This window comes from Sorex fumeus, unplaced genomic scaffold, assembly GCF_029834395.1.
Source record: "Sorex fumeus unplaced genomic scaffold, SorFum_2.1 ptg000047l, whole genome shotgun sequence".
Classification (NCBI taxonomy): domain Eukaryota; kingdom Metazoa; phylum Chordata; class Mammalia; order Eulipotyphla; family Soricidae; genus Sorex; species Sorex fumeus.
Genome location: NW_026606104.1, coordinates 16,808,601 through 16,828,950, shown reverse-complemented (window position 1 = coordinate 16,828,950; position 20,350 = coordinate 16,808,601). Strand labels below are relative to the sequence as shown.

General features: G+C 44.7%; 1 protein-coding gene across 2 annotated transcripts in view; it reads right to left on the bottom strand.

The window, feature by feature from the left end:
* The window catches only part of MCOLN2 (mucolipin TRP cation channel 2), a 67,115-nt gene that overhangs the window by 22,845 nt on the left and 23,920 nt on the right, over positions 1–20,350 (bottom strand). For both annotated transcript variants that reach the window (XM_056123403.1, XM_056123402.1), the window contains exons 3-7: positions 17,360–17,533; positions 16,185–16,338; positions 10,355–10,439; positions 10,156–10,252; positions 7,041–7,140 (exon numbers count right to left, since the gene is read on the bottom strand). In XM_056123403.1, coding sequence (XP_055979378.1) covers positions 7,041–7,140; positions 10,156–10,252; positions 10,355–10,439; positions 16,185–16,338; positions 17,360–17,533 — 610 coding nt within the window. The remainder of the gene's footprint in view (positions 1–7,040; positions 7,141–10,155; positions 10,253–10,354; positions 10,440–16,184; positions 16,339–17,359; positions 17,534–20,350) is intronic.

The window sequence follows — 20,350 nt, the reverse complement described above, 5'->3', positions numbered from 1 at the left end:
TATTTTCTACAGAATTCCGCAGAAGGTGGTGGTTTGGATTTTTTTTTTTTTTTGTTTCATTTAAAAGAGGCAGAACAGATAAACTCGGAGTCATTTCCCATAAAAGTACATCAAACTCTCCTGGATTTGGACATGAACAGTTTACCCGCCACCATTTAGAATGCCCATTGCTGCCTCTCAACCGAACTGCGTTCTTGCCAGCAAAGAGTGCCTGCCAGTTTGATAAGTTTTCTCTGAATTTAGAGAAAATATTCTCCTGGGATGGCAGTTAGAGGACAGTTCTTTGTCTTGAAACATGGGGAAGATGGAACCTTATCCTCTCAACTTCATTGTCCTCCCAAGTATCATGCTCCAGCCGGCTGGGCCCCTTATCAACCCCACCCCTCTCCTGCCACTCAGCTTTCCCTGTCTCTCCCCCTTTCTCTTCCTCTTCCTCTCTCCGTTTCCTGTTTCTCTCTCGTTCTTCCTCCCTCCTTCCCTTAAAACTAGCTTACTCTCTTGCTGGGTCCACAAGGACTTTGCACATGCTGATCCCTCTATCTGGAACATGCCCTCCTGTCACTCACATTGGAATGACTCAACCTGGGCATTCAGATCTTCCTAAGAACAGAATCCCTAGGGGGCTATGGTGCCACCAGCAGGTCAATCTGTACCTGTGAGGTGAGTGCATCAGCAGCCTGATGGTGCCTTCAGACTTCCAGATACCCCAAAACTGCTGCTGTGCCTTTGGCCAGACCCCAAAAACTTGGGGTAGAGTTTGCCAAGAAAGTAAACAACCAAAAGTTAGGTATGTGGGAGACATACCCACAAACCACCTCTGGTTCAGCTATATAATTGGAGGCATGGCCTCTCTGGTTCCTGATTGAACTGCTTAATGGCCATGATCCCAGAGATTCAGAAATGAATCTTGGAACCCAGTGGCTTTTGGCAAAACTGCATCCAGTCCCTGCAGTAAGTTACCAGCGCTGGGCCACCCTAGGTGGAAATAGGTTTCATGACTTGGCCTGCTCCCCCTGGCGGCCCAGTGGCTGCCATTCTCCAGAAGCCACTGGACAGTCAGGTTGGGCCCTCAATGACAAGACACAAGGGGCCTCAAGGGATGGGGTGGAGCCGGCCCTTTTCTCCCCATCCCAACAAGACCCCAAGTTGGCGCACACGAACAGCCTCTCTGGCTCCTGATCAAGCTGCTTAACAGCCATGATCTCAGAGACTGAGAAACAAATCTCAAAACCCAGAAGCTTTTGGCAGAAATGCGTCTGGACCCCACAGTAGGTTACTGTCGCCGGGCCATCCCAGAGGGGAAAGGGTGCTGTCCCTCTGCCTGCTCCCCCTTGGTGGCTCAGTGGCCGCCATCTGCCAGAGGCCATTGAACAGTCAGGTTTGGGCCCTCAGTGACAAGACACGTGGGGCCTCATGGGATGGAGGTGGAGCCGGCCATTTCCTCCCCTTCCCAATGAGACCCCTAGTCATCGCCCATGAAGGGCCTCTCTGGCTCCTGATCAAGCTGCTTAATGGCCATGATCCCAGAGACTCAGGAACAAATCTTGGAACCCAGCAGGTTTTGGCAAGAAATACCTCCAGATTTAATTGTTAAAATTTTGGAATTTCAAAATCATGCAGCCACTACTGCAGCCGTGCGACATCATATGCTATTCATAACCAGCAATAGAAAACAAATTTTCTACTGTTTCCTTTTCAGCAGATCTGAGTGTTGAGGTAAAATCCCAAATAATAACGGTGGGTCTGGTGTCAAAATATTGAGTGTGATCAAAGGAAAGAGAGAGTAATTTGGAAATCATCTGCCCTACAGGTAGGGGGAGGGTGTGGGATAGGAGTATACTGGGGTTTTTGGTGGTGGAGAATGGGCACTGGTGAAGGTATGGGTGTTTCATTGTATGACGAAGACTTAAACCTGAAAGCTTTGTAATTGCTCTCACGGTGATTCAATAAATAAAATTATTAAAAAAATGAAAAAAAAGTAAGGTGTTACAATTCAATCAGCCTAATCAGTGGCTGAATAAATAGCAGTACTCCTACAAAAAAAAAAAAAAAACAGAATCCCTAAATGCCCACCTCTCCCTATCCACTGTGGTACCCTTTCAAATCACAAGTACCCCACCTCCTGGTCCCCATGGACCACTCCTTCTAGGGCCCTTTGCCTAGTGATCCTCTCAAAGGAGCAGAGACAGTTAAAAAAGGCAAAAGGACTGTTTCTACAGCATGATGGCCTGGGTTAACGTCTCTGGCCCTGGAGTTATAATGCCTTGAGGAAGTCTGCTCAGTCTCCTCATCAGAAAAATGGGAAAGATGAAAAATACCTGCATATGGAGTTTGTTGTTAAACAGGTTCTATGTGGAAGCACTTGGAACAACTCCAGGCAAGTAGTAACTGCGGAGAGTGGTTATTATGATACCATCTCTCCCCACTACAAGCTGGGCCCTGATATGGCTGACCTTAATTTGACTACTCTCCAGCACAGCTAGTGTCATTCTAATGGTGACAGAGCCAGGAATAGCCCCTGTGCACTGCCAGGTATAAACCCCAAACAAAAAACAAACAAACAAAAAAAACCCACAAATCTTATTTTGGAACCAGAAAGACAGTACAGTGCTAATGTGATTGCTTTGCATGTGGACAATCCTGGTTCAGTCCCTGGCATCCCATTTTGTCCTGAGTGATCCCTGAGGACACAGCTAGGAGTAAGCCCTGAACACAGCGGGATGCAGCCCTCCCCAGAACAAGCTATGCATGTTGTTCAATAAGGCAATGACTGTGCCAAGCATAATGTCTCATCCTGCTTCCAAATCAGTGCTGAGATCCCGCGAGAGGACAAGAGAAAAGTGCTCACTGACTGACCTGCTAGAACTCGTGAAGGCAGGTGAGAGGCAGAGGGAGAGAAGGCCCGATCAGGGGTGAATGGAATCCTCTGGAAGCCACATGGGCCTCAGAAGAAGGAAGCTGGGTCAGTTGAGAATGGCTTCGAGTTTTCTGTCCCGGGTTTACTGAGTTGAACCCGACAGCCAACATTCATAAACAGACAGATGACATGGTGGCAGCAGAAGCCCTGGGTGTGGACACAGACAGAAATACAGGCTAGGAAAGATGGAGGTGTGGAAGACAGGGAGAAGCAATGTGTGAGAACAGGAAAACATGACCTTTGGGGTGAGTCTGAATGTGGGGTGTTGCACTGTGCCAGCTCTTCAGAGAAGTCTGTGTGTCCATAGAAGAGGAGAGAAGCAGCATGCCCATAGATGTAGTGACCAGGGCCCCAGAGCAGTGCTGTGAGTGGCAAAGCTTATCCCAGGGCGCATAAGCGCAGCTGGCCTGTATGCCACACACTGAGCACCTAGCTTAGCCTCGGGCACTCAGCTATAAAACCTGGGGAGCACTGAGGCCTGAGTCATGGACCCGTGGAGGGCAGGGGAAACAGTCCACACCAGGTGTCTGTGAGAATAAACCCAGCAGCCAACAGCAACTGACAATGGTCTTTTTCTACAGAGTGGTTCAAGACCTCTAAAAATTCCATCTGCGGTTAGGTAAGAAAGCAACAGCACTCAAGATCATTTGGGGGGAAAAAGTAGGGAGGGGGCGCACCTGGAGAGAAAATACAGAGGTTAAAACACTTGTCTGGCTTGTGGCCCTGGTTCAATCCCCAGTACTGATGGAGATGTTTTGAAGGAAGGGAAATGGGCAGAAGGAAGGGGGTTGATTCGCGGGACACTGGGACAGAAAGCCTGTGGAAAGCCAGGATGGCATCTTCCACCTTCCAATCTGATCTATAACTAGGACCAAATCATAACCACTTAAAGTAGGCTCATTTGAAAATGGGAAAACTGGGGCTGGAGCGATTGCACAGCGGGTAGGGTGTTCGCCTTGCACGTGGCCAACCCAGATTCGATTCCCAGCATCCCATATGATCCCGGAGCACCACCTGGAGTAATTCCTGAGTGCATGAGCCAGGAATACCCCCTGTGCATCGCCAGATGTGACCAAAAAAGGCAAAAATAATTATAATAATAATTATGATAGCACGGTCGTCCCACTGTTCATCGATTTGCTCGAGCGGGCACCAGTAACGTCTCCATTGTGAGACTTGTTACTGTTTTTGGCATATTGAGTATGCCACAGTAGCATGCCAGACTCTGCTGTGGAGGCAGAATACTCTCAGTAGCTTGCCGGGTTCTCTGAGAGGAACAAAGAAATCGAACCCAGGTCGGCTGCATGCAAGGCAAATGCCCTACCCGCTGTGCTATCACTCTAGTCCAATAATAATAATAATAATAATAATAATAAATTAAATAAATAAAAATGGGAAAAATGGCTGGAGAGATAGTACAGCTGATAAGGCGCTTGCCTTGCTTGCAGCTGTCCCAGGTTCAATCCCTCACACCACATACAATGCCCTGGACACAGCCAGGAGTGAACCCCTGTTAGATTTTGTTTTGCATGCTGCCCCCCATCAAAAGGAACTTTGTTGTTCTTTCTCCTTCTGCCTCTAGTACCTCCACTAACTTACACTGACCCACAACACTTGATCACTTGATCACTTGACTTTCTGTTAATCATTGATTTGCTCGAACGGACACCCTCTCTTGACATCAATGATTATTTCTTTGTAGAATGGTGAGATCCTGGTAGTGAATCCGTAATACAGCTCCCGGAGGATCCTGATGTATTGAGTTTGAATGCCCTGAACTCCCGAGAAACCTCAATGAGCTTGGTTATCGTGTGGATATGGTCGATGGTGCTGAATCCTTTGCGGAACCTGGCTTGCTCACATGGTTGTCCTTCATCTAGTGTTCTGCCAATCCTATTCAGGATGACTTGAGTGAACAGCTTGTAGATGACAGACAATAGGCAGATTGGGCGATAGTTGCCAATGTCATGGATGTCTCCCTTCTTGTACAGTAGTATAGTCCTGCTGGTTTTCCATTGGGACGGAACCTTGCATTCAGACGGGTAGCGTGTGAAGAGCCGAGCCAGCATATTGATGAGTACTGACGGCAGGTTCTTCAGGTGTTCAGGTCTGACCTTGTCTGGGCCAGGTGCTGCTCATTTCTTTACCGACAAAATGGAAGACAAAAATGATCGTCTGTACTTTCAATGCAGGTACACTAGCAACAGATGCATCCATCAAGGACCTGATGATACAAGCGCAAAAGGTCAAGTATGACATCATTGGTCTGACCGAGACAAGAAGGCACCAATCTCATCACGCCGTTTTAGACACTAGAGAAGAATTGTTCCTCGGAACATGCCATAAAAGAGGTGTTGGAGGCGTCGGTGTCCTTGTCAACACAAACTTGGCCATGAGCAATGATTCATTCGAATGCCTAACAACCTGAATCGGACGTTTACATTTGAATAGATGTGGCTCACTGCCGGCAGTTTCTATCTTCGTTGTCTGCACACCAACATCCAATTATGACGAAGGAGAAATTGAGAAGTTCTACATGGAGCTGGAGAAGTTCTATAAAGAAGACCACAGCTTCTACAAGATCACTGTGGGTGATTTTAATGCCAAGATAGGACCGAGAAGATCAGCCAAAGAAATCCACATAGGTACCCATGGCCTAGAATGGAACGAACAGGGTGAGAAACTGTCTGAGTTCATCATGTCGACCAAGACCATCCATGGTAACTCACAGTTCCAGAAGGCCGAATCTAAACGTTGGACATGGGAGTCTCCCGGTGGACGGTTCCACAATGAAACAGACCACATCATATTCAATCGACGGTTTTGCCCGATTGATGTCGCTGTTGTCCCAAAATTTCAAACGCGATCGGACCACCGTCTCCTTTGTGCAAAATTCTACTTCACAGAGCAGGGAGAAAGGGCTGCAAAGTTTAAGAAGAGAACTACCACAACAACCACCAACTGGGAGCTCTTTGGCACTATTGCGGCAACATGGGAAGATATCATTGTCGACAACATTGATGAGGAATACGATCGACTGGTTCAGCACCTCCATGATTGTGCGAGGAACGCCAAGAGAGAGATAGCCACAAAAAAATGCCTGTCTTCGAAAACTCTCAAGCTTATTCGCCAATGTGGTTTGGCGCATGCCTCAGGCAACTGCAAGAGAACAGAACATCCGAGCTCGCAAAGCAGTGCAGAGATGTGATCAAGGAAGACCTCAAAGAGAGAAGAGCAGAAGTGCTGGTAGATGTGGCAGAAGCCGGGAAAAGTATTTGTAACGCCCACCTGTCCTTCACCAACTACAAGACCAAGATGACTGCCCTCCAACATCCTGATGGATCTATCACATCTTCCAGAAGGGCAATGGAGAAGATTATCCATGACTTCTACTCAGATCTCTTCGATAGCCACGTCCACCTGCCGACATACCAAATTCCGCAGGACGGATATGTTGTTTCCAATATTCTCCCTTCCGAAATCCAACACGGCATTTCGTTGGTAAGGAAACGACCCACAACACATTAGGACTTTATCAGCGTGACCACCTCCATTGGGAGGCACTGTATGCCAACTCATCTTCTGAGTGCTTTGCTTTTACGTACAGACCCATTTAATACTCAACATCCTTGAATATAAGGACTATAATTATCCTCACTTTGAAGAGAAAGCGACTGAGACACAGGGATAAGATTAAATAATCTGTTTAAGATCACAACCATAGTAAATGAACCAAGATTAACCCGGGCACCAGACTCTTAACTCTTAGACCCTCCTACCTCTTCTAATATAATCATGATTTTCTGAACAACAGTGCAGGGTCAGAGCTAGTACAGCAGGCAAGGCGCTTGTCTTGCATGTTGCTGACCTTGATTCCCAGCACCACATAAGTCCACTGAGTTCTGCCAGGATTGATCCTAGGGCACAGAACTCGGAGCAATCCCTGAGCACCACAAGGTATGGCCCCCAAAACAAACCAAAAAACCTAAGTACTGAAAACTGCTTTTTGAAACTGAATACTCAAAATGTGAGTTTCTTGAGCTCTATCCAAATAAACCACACACAGATCCCAAATCCTAAAATAAAATGATAAAAAGCAAGGGTTCAGTATATAAATACTTACTAGTTCCAGATATATTCAAGTCTTTGCATTCTTCAATCTGGGCCTCACTGTCAAAATAGATTTTGATTTTTCCACTATGTGCTTTATTGTCAAAGACAATCTGGAGACACAAAAGCACGAGAAGGTTACAACCCAGAAGAAAATAAGACTCCTTAGATATTTTCTTCTGAAAATATCTGCAGCATGCAAACAGCCTGATAATCCAGAAAGAAGGACACTAAGAAGATGTCATCAAATGATTCCTTCACCACTTTCTTTTATCAATTAAAAAAACAATGGTGCGGGGGCTGGAGAGATAGCACAGCAGGTAGGGCGTTTGCCTTACACGAAGCCGACCATATGGTTCCCTGAGCACCGCCAGGAGTAACTCCTGAATGCAGAGCCAGGAGTAACCCCTGTGCATCGCCAGGCAGGTGTGACCCAAAAAAAGCGAAAAAAATTGGTGCAAAAGGGGAATAAACACCAGTTAAGTAAATCAACATTCTGGTTCAGAGAAATGCGAAAATGAAACACCATTCCTGTGAACATAGAATGAGAACTCACTAGTCTTGGACAAGAGAACATAAAGGTCTCAGTTATACTACCTGGTCTTTTCTTCAAGGGAACAGAGAACAGGGGTTAAGGCCCTGCTTTGGTACAGTCAACTGTGGTTCAGTCTCTAGTCTCTTGGACTACCGTGAGACCTCTGAGCACCGAGTTGGTAGTTACCCTGGAATACCACTGGGTATGACCCAAACACACTCTGCTTCCTCTGCTTCCCCTACAAACACATTCACTTCAAATTAATACTTCCGACATGAATCTATAAGCTTTTTCTTGGCTGGAAATTCTTTCTCGTGTACTTTCAGACATTGGTTTTCAATTGCTAGTCTATAGACTGGTGATGATCCACAGGAATTTCCTGCCAGTCCACAAAATAGTGATTGTCATTTAACACATTACACCTAGATCATGTAGTACTACTCTTATAGTGTAGTGCTACTCTTATACTTTACTCTTATAAACACTACTAATTTTTTTTTAATTTCTGCCTTAGCATCTGCAAAATGTTTCTCCTATTTTCATCAACCCACAAGTGTAAAAAGGTTGAAAACCACTGCCTTAGGAAACTCCCAGTTGGCATTTAAGAATTCCAAATACCCACCACACTTTCCTCCTATTTCAAGTATATCAACAGTTGCTGAACATTTAGAGCTTTGGAGAAGCAGTTTTGAGGCTTTCTGAGAGAAACAAGCATCGTGGGTGTGAGGGTTAGTGGCTAACTCGTGGTTATTTCTCAGGCCTCCTGCTTGATCGCAAGAATACTTTGGATCACATTAGGCCAGGCTTGTGCTTGCAATGATCATGTGCTTATGGATTTAATCACAGGTTGCCTACACATTCATGCTCCAATCTTGTTGCCAGTGAGTTTCTGGGATTTTGTAATGTGTTTTGTAATACCTTGGGGTGGTCACCACATGGGCGGGGGTGAGGGTGGGTAGACTCATAGTGCTCACTGCAATGTCACAATTTACAATGACTTTCGTTTCTCTGTCTCATTCTCTCCCTTCTACTGGACAGTTTCTACAGCATGGCCAAAGGTGCGGTGGTTGGGAGTCATGAGCTTCTACAGACAGAATGAAGAAGCTCTTTTCCAAATAGCTAAGCCGATGATGGACAGGACAAATTTCAACTCTCACCACTTAGCTTTAAAGCTCAGAATGTCTCAATAAATGGTAAAGAAAACCTTTATGATGCTCTGTGAAGGAGAGAAGGCAGGAGGCTTCGCCCATATGTGCCTCAACCCAAAGAGAAGTGGCCTCCAGTGCTCTACAGACTGGTCTTTAGGTCACAGACTCAAGTGATCTAAAGACACTCTCCAAGGTCTGCTCGCCAGCTTCAAAAATAAGTTACTTTTGCAAAGACCTTCTGTTAAAAGTGGGGAGGACAATATGGGCACTTTAAAAACTCACCATACACTTTTTTTAAAATGCATCAGGAGGGGTTGGAGTGATAATACAGCGGGTAGGGCATTTGCCTTGCACACAGCCACAGCTGACCCGGGTTCGATCCCCAGTATCCCATATGGTCCCCAAGCACTGCCAGGAGTAATTCCCTGAGTGCAAAGCCAGGAGTAACCCCCTGAGCATCACTAGGTGTGACCGAAAAAGCAAAATAAATAAATAAATAAATAAATAAATAAATAAAATGCATCAGGAGCTGGATGGATAGTACAAGGGGAAAGGTGCTTGCTTTGCATGCAGTCCTGTGACCTGACTCAGGTTTGATCTCTGACTCCAGATATAGTTCCCTGAACTCCGCCAGGTCACTCCTGACTGAGCACAGAGCCAGGAATAGCCCCTGAGCAGTGCAGCAGGTGGCACAAAACTATGCCCACTACCAAAAATAATGTATTAGGAGGTTAAGGAGGTGGTGTAAAGGCCCAGAGCACAGGCTTTGCATGTGGGACCCTGCATTCAATCCCCAGCTCTGCAAGGTCCCCCAAGCACTGCCTGAGATGGCCCAAAAATAAAAATCAGGAGAGTAGGAGATCAAATCCACCTTTCAAAACTCTTTCCAATGCAGTAATCAAATTTGTATAAGGTGAAAAAGGTGCCCAGGGAGACGGCTTGGGCGATCAGGATGCATGACTTTTATGTACATAGCCCCCAGATCAAGGCTGGAACAGCATGAGCACTAATGGGCTGGAGCAGCACCTCATCTTCAAAACTCAGCATTGAAATCTCTGGCCTGCTTGGCCAAATACTGCCAGGAGTGGCCCTAGAGCCCCTGAGTGCTCCAGAGGAGCTATCCTAGGTTAAAAATAACAATAAATAGACTCTAAAGTTGGAAAGAGTTGCTTATTTTCAGGAGCCAGGGCTGTTCCATCACTCATGCTATCATGCAACTAAAACAGCTGAGATACTTCAGGGTGTAGGTTGTGAGAAGGTGCATGCCTGAATGTGACACTCTGGATTTACATCCTGTTCTACCATGTCACTATTTAAATAGTTTAAATGAAAATGTTTTCAATTCAACTGCTTCCAATACACATTCAGGTGGATGTGTTTTATACTCTGCATCTACAAAGGGTAGAGAAAAATCACAAACATGGCTTAATAAGATAGACCCTCACCGTGTTCTGGAAGACATAACAGTCTGGCAGCTCTCGGGAGTGAATTGTCTGTAGGTCGATGCCTTTTAGGTGAAAGGAGATTTCAACCTGTAAGAGCCTGAAAAAGGGAATTCCACAAGGAATGGAGTGACAGAGTCTTACTGCTTTCATCTTCTCTCCCCACTCCCGTCTCCTGGGAAATGACTTCAAATACATTTACCGATAAAAATCTAGTTTGAAGAATGGCGAGCTCTTCCATTCCTGGGGCTTCTGGGAAAGAGTCGGGAGGGCCAAGTAGTCACAATCTAGGGCAAAGAAAACACACACGGTTGCTTCAGGCAAAAGTCAGATGCTAAAACTAGTGGATCAGAGTATGATGAGATGCAAGATACATACAATGTTCCAAAGATGTCCCGACATAACCTTATTAACGGTAACAGGGAAGGACAGAACTTTTATAAGCAGAGCCTCTGACAGACACTGCCCTGAGTGATCAAGCTCGGCTTTCCTAGGAATGAGAAGAACTGCATCGTGGAGCAAGAGGAACAGTCTCACGGAACTCCTGAAATCGCGTACCACAGGATCGCAGGACCACTTAAGGGTCATAGGACTGAACAAACTATTGCAGACAAATGTAATTTTAACATTTTTGGGGAAACATCAATATTTTGCTTTCACATTTTGTCTTTTCTGTTTGTGATTTGAAGAAATAATTTCTTTTCTGTTTTTAGCTATGGCCTGCAGCAATGTAAATTAGACCTTTTTGTGAATAGAACTAAAACATTTCGCCTTTCTCTCCCTGATTGCATCAGAATATGAAAACTTCTAACAGTAAGTATTCTCATTTTCATGGCAATATGTTGATCTGCATATATTTAAATAATCTATGTTTCCCTATAATTAACTACTGGCAACAAGGCTATACTGCTAACACTTTGACTGAATTTGAGAAAGGTAACAAAGAGAAAGCAGCCTAATACGTTGGTGATACGGTGCCAGACAGTATATCAGGAGAGACAAGGACACTTTGCAGGTCCAGAAACTTCAGTATTGGGGTCAAAGTGAGAGTACAGTGGCTAGAGAGTTTGCCTTGCCCCTGGGTAAGCTGGGTTCAATTCCTGACATCCCATATGGTCCCCCAAGCACCGCCAGGAGTAATTCCTGACTGTAGAGTCAGAAGTCACCACTGAGTCATCACTGGACAGCCGTAAATCAAACAAACAAAAAACCCAGAAACTCGAGTATATTTTGAGACTTTGTACGAGAAAAGAAATTAACCCAAAGACATAGCTATTGCAGGCAGAGAATAATAGTGAGATTTTGGTTTGGCTTCCGAGAGTCCTGAGAAACCATTAGGAGCTCAACTTTTTATGAAAATATCCAGCAAACTAAGAGTCAATATCAGCTATTTCCAACTCCAAGGTATGATGTGGTTGAAAACCACTAGTCTGTATGGCTCGCTAATCTTACTGCCCTTATGCAAAGAGATCAGATGTATAGGAACTGGATTTTTATTTTCAGAACAATTTTAAATTGGAATTAAATTCATTACAATTGAAATGAGTATAGAAATAAAATGTTTTGGAACTTTTTGAAGAACTTCTAGTTCTGATGATTTTTGAAATCTTTGCTTTCTACTTATGTTGGACTGGACTGAGTTCTTCTAATATCTGATTATTACCTTCCAAACTTGCAGGTGGGAGAGATGGGAGTCCCACCAAAATAAGTGACTTTCCGGGGAATTCACAAATCACACAGCATATCACCTGAGTCCTGGATATCTCACCAGTTAGGCTGCATGTGACTTGAGTGGGTGGAGAGCGAAGGGAGTAGCCCAGAGAAAAAGAGTGCTACCACCCATCTGCCCATCTGTCAACCCCACCCCCCACCGTCAGTCACCCCAGGAATGCCCGATGTGGGTTAGTGATGGTAAAGCCATCTGTGGGCACTTAGAGGGACTGGACGCCGGAGTGTCACCAGTTCCATGGGGCATATCAAGTTGTGTCTGTAGCTCACTTAATCTACACAGCGTGGGCACTGGTCCCCAACACCCATGTTCTCAGGGACCTGTGGACTCAGGCTGGAGCAAGAAATTGTTCTTTGCAGGAAAAGGAAAGTAAGTCAGTCCTAGGTTTTCCAGAAACATCATGTTCCCTCACAGAAAAGAATTTCAGGAGATGAAATAGTGAAGTGAAAGAGTTTCATTTAAAGAAGTTTAGTCAGAGACAAGCGAGGGGAGGGAAAGAGAGAGAAAGATACTTGTTTAAGAGAGAATGCTGACTTCTCGAGAAGGAAAAAGCAAAGAGTATGCATCAGGTTGAAATGCAGGCCTGTCTCCAAGTTGGAAAATAGGCCATAAAGTTAAAAAAGGAAACACATTTTAGGTCAAGATGCTGGCCAATCTCCAGGGTGGAGTGTGAGCCCTACACACCTTTCCAAAGTTGGTTTTATAGAAGGACTTCTTCCTGTCTTGGCCTGGAATGCTCACTGCAGAGAAAAGTTAATCTGGGCATTGTCACAAAGAACTATTCTTGGATTCTGGATGGCCCTTTCAGATTCTTATTATGACCTTTACATTCTCCCAAAGCTCTTTTTTTCAAGGGGATCCATCCTTCTCTGGATGGTGTCTCAGTTTCTTATTTTGGGTAGTGGCTCATTTTCTCCAGAGTTCAGACTTTGCATCTCAAGGGGATGCAGTTCTCGTGCCTTTGGGCTGCTTCAGGGATAGTTTTATTATTTCCCCAAAACTCATCTTAGGGTTCTCCATCTATCAGCCTGCAACAAAACTAATGTTTCCAGTTTTTCTTCCAATCTTTTTGACTTGGATGAATTAGGACAAAGTCTTTTTCTGAAACTACACAAGCTAGAAATGGGGAACCTGACGAATATTTCTGAGAACCAATTATTTGAAGATTCTTTGACCTCAACATCTAGATTCTCCTATTGACTGCCTTCAGAACTTCAGAATGTATTTTCATGGATTTAACAGATGATTCAGGGATTAAGGTGCTTGCCTTGCATGCTGCTGATACTGGTTTGATCCTCGGAACCCCATATGACTCCCCAGATCCTCCAGGAATGGTTCCTGAATGCAGAACCAGAAGCACCGAGCACCATTAGGTGTATCCCCAAAAGCAAAGAGAAAAAAGAAAAAAAAAGCCTTTTTAAAAAAATTACAGCATATTAAATGCAGAGAAGTATGACTTCAAAAAATTTAACTACACTATCTATAATTTGCCTTATAAATTAATTTTACTCAAATTTTATGTTACATTGTTTGCAATTCTTGAGTGAGCCTTTCTTTAAATCTGTTTTTAGAACCCCAAGGTTTACTTGTAGCTTTATTGCCACAGTTATTGCTATTTGGCCACTGAGCACATGGTGGCAGCACGACCTAAGGACTGGGTTCTGTTTTTGTTTCTTTTTTCTGAAGTATGACAAAAACCTTATGCTTCAAAAAGAACATTAGTCTAAGGCTAGCAACCCCATCATTCAAATAATTTTCACTTACACAACAAAGAATTTGAGCAAATGAACAAGGCTAGTGAAATAGTCACGTCTTAGAAAAAGAAGAGAGGATGGATCAGATATGTTCTTAAAACAGCAGGAACAATTATGGAGTGTCAGAACATCACATGGAAAGGAGAACAGAAGGCACCTAAAATCTATTTGGTATCAAAGTATTCTGAGCAAGATTCCTAATGGAGAGTGAAACGTAGTGCTACAGATTTGGAGACACAAATGGAGAGGTGGGTCCATATCAGGAACACAGGAAAACCCTTGGCCTGACCAATTACAACTCTGCTCAACAGGCCATCCTCAGGGTGATTCCCTGCACTGTGAATACAATATATAACCTGCAAACAAGTCATCTAGATAGTTGCTAATTCTCTACTTAAACTATCTTGCCCACTGTCTGGACCTGAGCTTAGTTCACTTGTATTTCATTCCCATGCTTGTGTGAGGCAGAGCATTCAATTCCTGACATCACAAAACAAAAACAAAATGAAAATCTACGAAGTCCCTAATGGGTTCAAACTTAACTCCCATTTATATAATCTTTGGGCTTCATCCAAAGCATCTAAGAAAATAATCTAAAATCCACTCTCAAATTTACAAGAATATTATCTTGTGAGTAGATATTTTCTTTCTTTTAAAAAAAGACTTCTTTCGATAAATCAAATTTAACAACTCAAAGAATACAGTGAATATACAAGCAGTTTCTCAAAATCAAATTAATCAAGTTCTTTCCGTTTGGTTTTAAAAAATTCCATATTCTGGGGGCAGGAGAGATGGTACTGCGGTAAGGCCTTGCATTGCGGCTGACCTAGGTTTGATCCTCAGCATCCCATAAAGTCTCTCAAGCACCTCCAGGAGCAATTCCTGAGCTTAGAGCCAGTAGAGAGCCTGGAACATCTCGGGTTGTGCTCCCCGCCACCCAACAAACTCACACACAAAAAATCCATAATCTGACATAGGAAAGAATGGCAGGCACTACTGTGCAGAAAGAAATCCTGCTTCCTGCTACTGCATGTTCTACTCAGCCAGAGACTTGAACTTTGATCACATTTCTTACATCTGTTTTCCAGGAGAGTTCAGAAAGAGTTACAGAAAGCCACAGGTAGATCACTTGTGTGGTGCATCCCCCTGAGTCATAGCGTTTTCGAGAGGCACATGAAGAGGAGTCACTCACCACATGTTCAGCCCCAGCTTTCACCTACTAGGGCATCCGCTGACGCCGAACATCACTGGGTATGGCCACAACCAAAACCAAAACCAACTCCCTCCCTCCCCTGTATAAACTGTGACTATGACTCCTGCTCCTGACTGCTGGCTACTTCAGCCCTGCGTGATTAATTTTCACCATCTCACATAAAAAACAAAGTTGGTTGAGAGCCTGGGGAAATAGCAGAGGGACAAGGACACAGGTGTGCCTTGCTTCAGATAGTCATTTACACGTTGCTGGGTGTAGACTTGGAAGCCCCAGAACACCAGCAGGGTGGTCCCAGTGATCCCCAGGACCACAAGGCCTGAGCACCATACCCTGAGACCCTAGTTCGGAATCAGCAGCTCAGGTGGTTGAGGATGGCTGGCAGTTCTCCCCCACACATGGACACTGCTTGGGAAAACAGAGGAATAAGACAGAGGTTTGTTGAATGACTAACAAGAGCCCTATAGAGTCTTAAGTCAAATTTTACACTTCCAAAAACAAGGTTGTTTAATTTTTTTTTCTTTTTTGAGCCTCACTCGGCGATGCGCGTGGGTTATTCCTGGCTCTGCACTCAGGAATTACTTCTGGCAGTGCTTGAGGGATCATATGGAATGCCGTGGATCAAACCCGGGTCAGCCGTGTACAAGGCAAACACTCTACCCCCCTGTGCTATCGCTCCGGCCCCAAGGTTGTTTTCTTATTGTCATTTGTTGCTGTTGCTGTTTCCAATGGTGGTGCGCAAACCAGGCCTCAGCTGGCACGCAGGGCCCCCCAGGTGCAAGTGTGCACTCCGTCACTGAGCCACAGCCCCACCCCCCCGCATCCCTGCTTTTAAATTCGCAACAGATTCCACCCAAGGATTCCACTTCATCTGAGCTTTTTGTCAAGTCATTTCCTAAAAGAGAAAGCTGATGCTTAATCACAGTGAACACTGATGATATGCCTAGATTTTATAAGTCATAATAATAATAATAAGGTATAGAAAGCATTTTACACCTAGTATTGAATAAAAGCAGATTTCTCTCTTTTTTTTTTTCAAAAACCCTAACCCCTCCTTGAGAAACTACAACAACAAAAAAACTATACAGGAAACACCTGCTTAGCCCCTAAAGAATCCTAAGAGCATTAGACCTATCACCAAAGCGCTCTAGACCTATGACTTAGACCCTAAGTTTCCTGAACCGAGACACTCTCAGCAACTGTGACAGCAAGAGCCTGCAACAGCTGGGCTTTCACTAAACAAGGGGGTCTTAGGTTGCCAGCCCAGGAGGGCACTCCTACTCTTCAGCGCTGATGTAAAGGGATATGTGTGTGTGGCGGCGGAGGGGGAGGGCATCACCTCTCTCAATGTCGCTGTCAATGTTCAGAGTCTCATTCAAAGGGAACACGGCCCCTCTCTTGTACTGCTGCTTACATACTTTCAAGCCAATTCCGTTGTCTTCACTTTTTCCATAATCAAGGGTCCCTACAGAGATGTTCTTTAGACGATGATACTGTTTAAAAGGGAAAAAAAAGCATGGGAGCTTTTGAGAGTCAACAGTCAACACGCAAACTCTATCTCGGCCCCCCTCTGGCTGCTGTTCTCTCAGATTTCTCAGGAGACTGTGCCCAGTGCAAAATACCACAAGCCAGTTTTCTCTGGCTGAGCGGAAATACCCAATGTCAAAAAAACTCTCCAGAACTTGTGCTCCAGGTGCCCCCGCCCACACCATTAGGCTGCCTGCCTTCCCCACCTGGAGCCTGCTCCATCCCTGCTGTGCCCCCACTGCCAGTGTCCCTGGGATGGCCAGCACTTCCAGCAGTATAACCTCCTGGGATCTTGGCTGTTCCCTGGCTTAGACTGTCCTATGATCCCGAGAGATTCACAGCTTCAGTTCCTGACTCCAGTATCACCACCTCAGTGAAAATCCCTTTCCCATGAAATTGCAGTCGCTTGTCACCCAGCTCACTGACATCACCAGGCATATTCATCTTCTCCCCTGCTTTATTCCAAAGCAATGAGCAGTTCCTAACCTATTACCGAGACCCAAGCCAACCACCCCTGACAGTTTACATGAACACGGACTGACAAAACTTACCCTTAAATTAGCACAACTTTACAATTTGCCTAACTTGTCTTACTATCCCTTCATTCAAGAGACTCTGGTATTTTGGGACACTTCTACATGAAGGGACAAATTAAAACTTAAAAAAAAAAATTGGGGCCAGGGAGAGAACTCCAAGGGCTGGTATGCTTGTTTTGCATGCAGGAACTGTGGGTTTTAATCTCCAGCATGGTTGGGTGTAGCCCCAAAGCCAAAGTAAAAAGAAACACAAATTTCAAACAGGAAAAATTGTTTTGCGTGATGAAATTTGTAGCTACAGAAATAGCAATAAACATCTTTGGAGAATTCAGGAAATATTTACCTTAGAATATTTTGTATGGTATAATTTTTGTTGTTGTTGTTTTGTTGTTGTTGAGGTCAAGTATCAGTATGTTCCTAAAGGATAGGTCATTCGCAACAGAATACTTGCCTGATTAATGGCAAAAAAGATGCTTTCGTAAGCGTCCTCTTGAGTGTACACACTAGAACTGTAGTCATCTTCATCCACGCCCGAATAGCCTTTCAAAAATAAGTGCTTAAAAGCCATAGTGTTTTCTTCTTTAAAAGCAACCACCAGTTGGTTACTTAAACCAAAACGAACAAGCTAGAAAAGAAAAACAGAAATACAGGAATTTTACCATTTATCATGGTAGGCTTATTCTACTTAAGGTTTCTTATCTTCCATCCTCCCCCATCTTCATGAACATCAGCAAGAAAAACTCACTTGTTTAGTTTTTACTAAGAGCAATAATGCTAAATTTTTAAATAAGAAAAATCCCATTAAACTGCTGCTAACCATTCAAATCAGAAACAAATGGTAAGAAGTTACCATTTCTGGCTCTTCATGAAAACTAAGTTAGAAAATGAAAGGAGGAATCCTAAGCTGGGAAGTCTGACTTTATTTATTTTTTTACATTTGGATTCCAGATTGTTTTAAAAATAGACAGAGGGCTGGAGTACAGTGGCAGGGCACTTGTCTGGCTTGCAGCCAACCCGGGTTTAATCCCCATCACTACATATGGTCCCCCGAGCACCAGTAGGAGTATCCTTGCATGCAGATTCAAGAGTAGGACATGAGTACCAGCATCAGGTGTAAGCCCCCCGACCAAATAAAATAGCACTGCACTGCACTGTCCTCCCGTTGTTCATTGACTTGCTCGAGTGGGCATTAGTAACATTCACAACAAATTGTGAGACTTGTTGTCACTGTTTTTGGCATATCGAATACATCACAGGTAACTTGCCAGGCTTTGCCTGTGGGCGAGATACTCTCATTAGCTTGCCAGGCTCTCTGAGAGGGGCAGAGGAATCTAACCTGGGTCGGCCGCGTGCAAGGCAAATACCCTACTCCAGCCTGATGATGGGAGACCAATAAAATAAAATAAAAATAGATACAGGGAGATCCGAGGGATGGTTTGGGGGCTAACACTGCCTGCCTCATAAGGCCATGCATTTGATCCCTGGTGTACCCCACTATCTTGGACCCCCAGTGCTGCTACATTGTGTGTTCTCTCGACAGGTGTGTGCCATTACTAAAGCAGCATGAGAGAGAACCATGACTAAAAGAGTTTGGGTCCTGCTGTTAATTTAGTGGTACGCCCCCTGGCAAGCACTGTAGCCAAGTGTTCAAACACTAAAAGCGGATGTGACACCCTCCCTCCTCCGCCCCCCCCCCCCATCGCAACAACAGCAACACTAGGAAGGGAAATAATATGAATATGTAAGTATATAAATAAATAATTGGTGCAATTAGTAAAGTAGCAAGTTATTAGGAGGAGATCACACTCTGCGATGCACAGGGGTTACTCCTAGCTTATGCGCTCAGGAATTACTCCTGGCAGTGCTCGGGGGACCATATGGGATGCTGGGAATCGAATCCGGGTCGGCTGTGTGCAAGGCAAACGCCCTACCCGCTGTGCTATTGCTGCAGCCCGCAAGTTATGCTTTAGTCTTTGGAAATTAAATCACAACTGTTTTGCACATGGCTTTTAAGAATACTTTTGGGGTGGGCTAGAATGATAGTACAGTGGGTAGGGCATTTGCCTTGCATGCAGCTGACCCTTGTTCGATTCCCAGCATCCCATATGGTACCCTGAGCACCACTAGGAGTAGTTCCTGAGTGCAGAGCCAGAAGTAACCCCTGTGCACCGCCAGGTGTGACCCAAAAAAGAAAAAAAAAGAATACTTTTTGGATGACACCTGGCTGTGCTCAGGGTTTACTCTAGGCTCTGCATTCAGGGATCATACCTGGCAGTGCCTGGGGGACGATGTGCAATGCTAGGGACTGAATCTGGGTGGGCTGTGTGCAAGGCAAGTGCCTTACTATCTGCACCTGCTCCAGCCCCAAGAATATATTTTCAAAGTGGGTCAGAGAGAAAGAATACAGGGGTTAAGGCCTTGCATCCTGCCAATGCAGGTTCAGACTCCCAGAACTGCATATTTTCCTTCCCAAACTAACAGAGGTCACTCTTAAGCACAGAGCCAGGAGCAGTCTCTGAGTTCTGCTGGCTGTGGGTCCAAAAATAAAAATGAAACAAAAGAGGGGGAAAGGCATATTCCTGACTACCAGTTGAGGGGTAACAATTATCAAAGAAATTTAATTGTTCTAGTTCTCTAAGTACCCTTAAGTAATATTTGCACCCCTTACCTCCACCTACAGCATCAAGAGCATCATAGAGAATAAGTAGGTTGAGCTGGAGAGATAGCTCAAGGGCTGGAGCACGGGCCCGGCGAGCAAAGCCCAGAGTTTGATTCTGTATCACATGCAGCACTACCAGGGGATCAGTACTACTGGAAAGGAGCATCACTGGGACTGGCCCCAAGGGGCCATGAGCACTGCTGGACAGGTCCTTCCTCAAGAAGAGAATGACAGGGAGAGGGCTCAAAGGCTCAAAGGGATGTTTTACCTGCAGGAGCCCTAGTTTGATCCCTGGCACCCAAGGTCCCCTGAGCATTGCTGGGAGTGGCCCACAAAAATAAAAATGAAAAGAATAAATATACAAAAAAAAAGAATCAGGATCTCCTTTACCTATAGGACATAAAACTCATTCATTGTTATCAGACGTTCACCTCCTACTTATTTTCCCCTACAATGTTTCATAGTACAGGGACACATTAGGATGGAGCATTTTTCCTAACCTAAAGTTTTCTTCTTCTTTATTTATTTATTTATTTTTCATTTAAACAATTATTTTTATTGAATCACAGTGATAAACACATTACAGAGTTGTTCATGATTAGATTTCAGTCATATAATGTTTCAACCCCCCACCCTTGCTTCACCAGTGTGCTTGTCCCACCACCAATGATCCCCCTACCCTTCACACCCGCAGCCCCCACCTGCCATTATTATGGCCAGAAATTTTCTTCTCTTCCCCCTACCCTCTGTTTTACCCTTTGGGACTTATGGTTTGCAATACAG